Source organism: Halyomorpha halys, unplaced genomic scaffold (genome assembly GCF_000696795.3).
Source record: "Halyomorpha halys isolate HHAL.00 unplaced genomic scaffold, Hhal_1.1 Scaffold2091.1, whole genome shotgun sequence".
NCBI lineage: Eukaryota > Metazoa > Arthropoda > Insecta > Hemiptera > Pentatomidae > Halyomorpha > Halyomorpha halys.
Window position 1 is genome coordinate 243205 of NW_027105408.1, and position 7667 is coordinate 250871.

General features: G+C 27.7%; 1 protein-coding gene across 1 annotated transcript in view; it reads right to left on the minus strand.

The window, feature by feature from the left end:
- The window catches only part of LOC106691125 (uncharacterized), a 17365-nt gene that overhangs the window by 4455 nt on the left and 5243 nt on the right, over positions 1-7667 (minus strand). Inside the window, exons 2-4 of the mRNA XM_014436790.2 lie at positions 6376-6468; positions 3554-3580; positions 1423-1562 (exon numbers count right to left, since the gene is read on the minus strand). Coding sequence (XP_014292276.1) covers positions 1423-1562; positions 3554-3580; positions 6376-6468 — 260 coding nt within the window. The remainder of the gene's footprint in view (positions 1-1422; positions 1563-3553; positions 3581-6375; positions 6469-7667) is intronic.

Sequence of the window (7667 nt, forward strand, 5' to 3'; positions counted from 1 at the left end):
CGAAATAAATATATACAAAAAATGATTCTGTATCTATTTCATTATTAACATGTCTCACTTCATACATGTTATTTTCTTGGAAGACTGTTGATTAACTCTAAGTAATATATAAAAGGAAGATAGTCTAGGTGCGTAAAAAAAAAAAAAATGAAATAGTAATTCAAATATTTTATGTGAGCCAACTTTTCTATTTTGAAGGGCTAAAAAGTTAAATGAAAAAAAAGTATGTTATGTAATAATCCCTATTCTATTTATATGACTTCCCCTTCCAAGTTGGCTTGTATGAGTTTATGAAAAAATAAAAACTACATTTATTTTATAATGTAACTATTTTATGATATATCTATTTTTAAAACTACATCTCAATTGTGATTTTATATTATCTTCATCATACATCATACCTTTTTATAACAATACGTTTCTTAGAAATGATAGTATTTATTCTAATTTGGTTTGTAAAAGCTAAAAAATTACTTAATTTTACCAACTCATTATGGCATACAGCATTGCTTGATAAAATTATAAATACATTTCTTCAATCGGTTATGTTCACAAATTGAATATTAGAATGTGAAAATGTATCAGCACCACTTAATATTTTCGCAAAATATTATTCAAAGCATAAATACCTATTTATGTTTTTCAGTACTTAGATAAATGCAAAATCCTACTAATTTTTCTTTTGATTGGAAAACTAAAATATGTCAGCTATTGTTCTAATTAGCTTAAATTTTCCATATCTATAAAATTAGATGATGCTTTTTCAACTGAAACTGGAAACCAAATCTAACAAAATAGTCTTAATTGAGAAAATAAAGTTGTTCAAAATCAAAAATGATACTGTGGCTGAAGTTCTCTTGAAAGTGAGAAGGTCTAATGGACTAGTTTCCTAAGAATATAGCTGGTGTATAGAAGTGTTGGGTAATAATAATTCTTCATAGCTATCATATGTTAGTAGTAGTTTACGACAATTTGGAATATACAAATATAACTAAGTATTTAAATAATATAGCACTATATATCAATGTAAATGATTTCCCATTCAATAATAGCTTTTACATAGATAGTATCAAATTTGTTGCTTATTAGATTAAATAACCTCATGTAATCTTACAATGGCAGGATATCCTAAACATCATCAAACAATTTTAATCAGAATAAAAAAAAGTCTGAATTAATTGCATGGATCCACTCTATAATAGTTAAACCAATCAGACTAGAAATTAACTGGTAACTTTTGAGCATTAGAGAGCTGTTCATGCTCGGTCAACAAGGGTACTGTATCAAAATATTTGTATACCATATGTCTGATTTATGTCAATAAATGTATCCTCTAACAGCATGCATAATCTAACAGAATTCTGTTTCATTACTTCTTAAAAAAGAAATATTTGTATAAAAAAAGGAAAAGTTTAAATATACCTGTGGTAAATTATCTGCTGAACCCCAATGCTTATGAATTTTATCGTTGCTTCCAACACCTAAGAAATTACTAAAGGCTTCAGTCGTCCTCTTCACTCTCACGTTGAGAGAACCAATCCTCAAGAAACCAAGGTCTTTCTCTATAAAAACAAAGTGACTCATTACTACATAGTAATTATTTAATATTACATGAAAGAGAAAACTATAGATATCTTACATTTTCAGAATATAATATACATTAAACAAGCGTCAGGTTATAAATGATTACTCATGATCCTTATGATTATCATTCAGGAGAAGCTAGTTCAATATATTGGACTAATGTCTTTAATTTAAAGTCAGCAGTGAAAGAGTGAGTCAAGTAATTTGATCCAGTCGGTCACTGCTAACTACAATGTAATGATATGTATATGCTAACTGAAATGTAACTATTTACTACCAAAACTGGTCAAAAGCAGTTTGACCAAAATTATATTAAAATCATCAAAATGGTTTATCTCAAAATCACTGTTGGAGAGGCTGGTCTACATTGGTTTTCGACAACTCAATTGCCCTTGAAATATTTTACTTTACTTACTGATACATTGTAGTTAAAGTAAGTACATATAAAGTGAAGACTATATCATAACATTATTCAATTAGATTAGATTCAACAATGATTCAGATAGTATGAATAAATTATTCAAGTAACAAATGAAAAATAAGTAAATTAAACATTTATGACATCTCATTTTTTACTGTACATTGAAAAAAAAACTTGTACTCATGATGTCCATATTTTAAAAAAATATAAATTTTATATTATAGTTGAATTATTTTCACCTATCAGTTCTAGTATGTTTCCAACATGGAACTGCACAAATGTGATTTATTATTCATTTAGAGAAAAATTCATTCTTCTACATTCTTTTGACCTTATTTATTATTAACATTATTTTTACATTCAAACAATACTTAATTAACATTTTTCCAAGACAAATATTTCAAAGGAAATTAAAATAATGTTGTCTATTAATATTAGGCTTCTTAGTATCTATAATTAAAAATAATAATAATTATAAAGCCTATTTTGAAGACATCTTCTTTTTTGTGTTAGTACGTAAATTATACCGATTAAATAGACATATACTTAGGTTAATGGTACCTCTATTTGTATAACCCAAAATTGTAAGAAGAATATTCTTCTTATTCGCCTTAAAATTTAGCTAAACATACTAGAAATGAAGCAGAAGAGTCATAAGAAAAAATTATGAATCCTATTTGCCCAAATAAGGCAATATTTATTTTTGACTGTATATCATAGATTTATTGAAGATTATACCAAAATGGAGAGAGAAAAGGGTGACTGTCCAGGGCCTAGTGCTTAATATTATAAGTACATTGTAAAATAGTGCTTAAAACTTAATAAATGACAAACATCACAGATAAATTACTAGTTTTAGCAGGTGCCCAGACTTTACTTTCTTTTTTGGAGAATAAAACATGCATCTCAAATCCTCTAGCAGCTAGGAAACAATAAGTTGTTTTTATCAAACATTTTATTCCTCAATAGTTTATTACACCTGCCGAAGTTTTGCCTCTTTAAATGTCACAAACAGAGGTCAACATCCCGTTTTCGTTATATTATTGAGTCCTAAACTTGTTCTCTCAGACAACTACCTCATTTCTGGGCTTAAACTTTATTTGCTGCCTACCTAAGGCTTACATAAATCTGAAAATTTTTTAAATTTATTTTTGTAAGTTCAATACTATTTTAAATATCATCACTTCTGGTATGGTGAATACTTCCTCTGTTGTTAGAGTTTATAGAATTGTTACTTTCACTAGCGTCATCTTGGAATTTATTTTAAAAAATAACAATATGAGGTGGCTGTAAAATATAAAACCTGTAAAAGTACCTTTCCAGCACATTAGTTGTTTTTAGTAACTAGAATACAAAAAATAGCTCACTTTTCCAATTAATCTTACGGAAATACTATCTATAATATAATCTATAATTTTCTGATTATCTACTATTGTAATTCATTGGTTAATCACATCATAATGACACAGTATATTATAATAAAGCAATAAACAAAAATTACACATGACTGCTGGGAGTTACTAAACTAAGGAGAAAGAAAACTCTTACCTGCATGTTTTTTTCTTGCTTTGATTTCTGTAAACATAATAAATACAATTAGTAAACAATTATAATAGGTTATTTTTCATTGATTAGATATTAATAAAAAACAAGTAGAAGACTTATATTAAAATATAAGTTTTCACAAAAGAAGAAATCAAACTTAAATTGGAAATTTTCTTCTATTGTATTAGACTTTGTCAATTATCCTTTTATCGCAAATTTGGAATTACTTAAGTATTGAGAGTCAGTAATAATAAAGAATTTACCCTTCAACAAATCTTGTTACTTATCATTATGTATCATTAATTATTAAACATTAGAAAAATAAATAAAAGTACACAAGAAAATGAGGTATTCACTCACTCATGATGGTCATGGGGTATATGGGGGTGTTACTGGGGATCTAGAGCCAAAACTAAAACGATTAATAAAGAATTTACCCTTCAACAAATCTTGTTACTTATCATTATGTATCATTAATTATTAAAAATTAGAAAAATAAATAAAAGTACACAAGAAAATGAGGTATTCACTCACTCATGATGGTCATGGGGTATATGGGGGTGTTACTGGGGATCTAAAGCTAAAACTAAAACGATTAATAAATAGTGTTGTACGATACATCTTTGGGATCCCCAGGGACACCTCCATTTCCCGTTTTTATGAGGCGTTGAAGTGGCTTTAACCTTCCCATTGGCGTATTTCCTTGCATCCTTCCTTTACCAAGTTATCCAATTCCCTCGTCTATCATACATTTCAGATCTTGTATTCTGATCCTCTCCTGTGTTAATTCCTGCAATACCTGTTCCCGGTCTTAAAATCTACCGAATAGCAGCATTTGACAGACCCTCCCTTATCAGATCCTCTTCCCTATAGACTTCTATTCCTATTTCTAACAGTTACACCAGTACCCTTGTACTCCTCCTATACCCATTAGTTACCAACTTCAAATCTGCTTATTTCATCATTTCCAATCCACTCAGTTCCAATTAAATTAAAATACTACCCTCTTAAATATTTTCCTTATAAGTTATTGATATTATAAGTTTATTATCCTTATTTTTGTTTAAAGAAACTTTTAATTTTATGTTTTCAATGCATTAATTATTTTATACTTTTATTTGATAATCTAAAACTCTCTTACTATTGTTTATATTGTTATTATAAGAAGACATGTCCCCAGAATAAATAAAGAATTTATTATTGTTATATTTTAATCTTTAAGATTGAAATGCCTAAATAAGGGGGTGGCAAAAAGTTTCTTATTCACTGGGCAGCTGACAAAAACGCTACGCCATAGATTCATTCTGATTAGATCTTGTTTATAAATAATAAATAAAATAAAAATATGGCTAGAGATTTTATCTTTTCATTTAAAAAAAAATTTGCATGATATAATGGGAGGTAAGTAGAAAGGAAATTTTTGATATGGCAAAAGTTATAGATGACTGTGAAAAGTTGTTGAGCTATGCCAGCAGTGTAAATAGAAATTCTACCTCAAGGAACACCATATAGAAGAAAATAATAATGTTTATGTTATGAATGAATTACCCTTTTTACAATGAGATAAAAAATCAATAGCTATAATTTGTTTTTTCATTTCCCAAGTATGGGCTTACTATTTATTATTTTAAGTTTAACCTCCCTTAAAGTCAGTATTTATTAGAATGAAGTAAATTAAGTATATGTATATATAGATGACCATAAAGATTTAAATATAAGAAGATGGTCAGGGTAGCGGTCAAAAAACGAACAAATAGTTTAAAACTATTTTAATAAAATAAAATAGTTTTAAACTGTTTGTTCTTTTTTTGACCGCAACCCTGACCATCTTCTAATACTTGAAGTAAATTAAGTGTTATTGTAAATTATTTGTTACAATAACAGTTGGACAATAATGGTGCAACATTAAAATTTTTATTTAACAAACACTTATTACCAAATAAGTGTTCGTTAAATAAATTTTTTGCTATTATTTGTAGAAGTTAAAAATAAGTTATCCTGTTCACACACATAAAAAAAGGCAAACGTATAGAATTAACAATAAGTTATTTTTAATCTCACTCAAAGAAAGTCTAAAATGTTGAAACACAGTTTCATAAATATTTATAGTAAAATAAAAAGTAAAAAAAAAAAAAAAATCAAATATGCAAAATATGTAATTTGTACCAATAAGCATATTTTAAATTTATGTGCTACCTCATTACTATCTACAGTGCTACTAATACCATGCAATTATTCAAAGAGAAGTTAAATAAAGGAAAATTAGGTGCATAATAAGGAGACACAAATATTGAAAAATAAAATTCTACTCACAGTTATCATTAATTTTATTTCAGATAAGTACAACCATGCAATGACTAAAGAAAGAAAAAAAAACATGCAAAATAATTAATAAATTAGAAAATGTGGTAAGGTTCAATCAAACCAATCAAATTAAATTAGATTGATACAATTATTTGGTCAGAGTACAAAGGTAAAGATATTACTTGCCCCTCTTTCATTGCCAGATATCCTAGAAAATAGTATATTATAAGTGCTATCATACTTGAAATGAAAAAAAAATTAAATAAATAAAAGCTTTCTAATTGAATCAACTACGTAGCAACTATAGCATGCCTTTTACACCTTTTGCTTGTGTGTAAAAAAGAAAAAAAAAAAGCAGCTTGAATAAAAAGTGGAAATAGAATAAAATGACAATAAGCACAGAAGAATCTACAAGTGTGTTACAAAATTTAAGCTAAGGAAAGATCCATTTCTTTTTTTCTTAGGACGAGGTAGTGTAGTCTTGGTCCTAGCCAAACCCTTGCGCTTTGTTTTAGACTCACTTCGGAACGTATCAGCAGACACAGAAGTTCCTTTATGAGTCTGGTACTGCCTTGGTTTCTTTCCACTCCAATCACGAAGATTTCCATCAGCACCTGAATAAAACAAATTTTAGGAAAGCCAAACAAAAATATTTGATTCACAACTATAGTTCAAGATTAGCTCCATTTATATTGATAAATACTACCAACATATTACCATAAATTCAGTAAAAAATAATGAAGTTAGTCATTAAATGAATTTTATAGGTATTAAAAATAAAAATTGCATGAAAAATTTTCCTGAAAAGAATAGGAACCTATTTTTCATATCTCATACTAGCAAACCAGGCAACGCTTCATTATTACTAGATTGGAGGATGAATATAGATTAAATGAGCACAATTGAAAGTTTGATATCAATGGAGTATAATATATTCCACATTTACATATAGATTATTATTATGATTAGGTAACATAAATTAAACAAACATATGCGAAAAGGAACATAATAGATTTTTTTTATTATGTTCTATAAGTTTTATTGATAATTTTTTCATTTGACTACAAAACCTAGGGGTTTATCAATCTATAATAGAGATATAGAGGAATGCTGTGCCCCATGTTTATGATGAAAGATGAAAAAAAAAAAGTATTGACAAAATCAAAAATATATGTTGATTTTTTTATTCCATTTGTGGGGTCAGTTGTCATTACTGTTTTATTTAATTTTTAGTTCATTAAAATGCTATTCAATATACCATGTTTTGTATAATTCCAATAGGAAAATGTATTCCTAGAGAGGAATATACATGGGACGCATAATTGTTCATGGTAAAATCCTGGATTCAGTATTAGGAATGAGGAATATCCTGTCAACTCACCCCCATCACTAGTTTCCGTAAAATTGTAATACAAAAAATGATTCTAGTCTCATTAATAATATAGGTCAAATGAAAACCTCAAAAAGCAATGAGATTCTAGAAAGGTCGGGGATATGTAGCTTTCAAGTTATAAAAATAAAAAAAAAAAAAAAAATAGAACCTTCCAAAATTCTAGAATAAAAAAACATGATTGAAAAGTTAAACAAGTATCTTTTCTAATAATAGTCCGATTTCAATGCTTGTTTTTTTTTTTTTTGGAACTGGAAGATTATTGATTGACCGTGTGTAAAGATGAAAGGAATATGGTCCGGGTGCGGTAAAAAAAAAAAATCAAATAGTAGAAATATACTATTTTAATGAGCCAACGTTTCGCCCCTCTTTCTGACCCTCAATACCACCAGACCAACATACAACGTATTAAACAGATTCTAT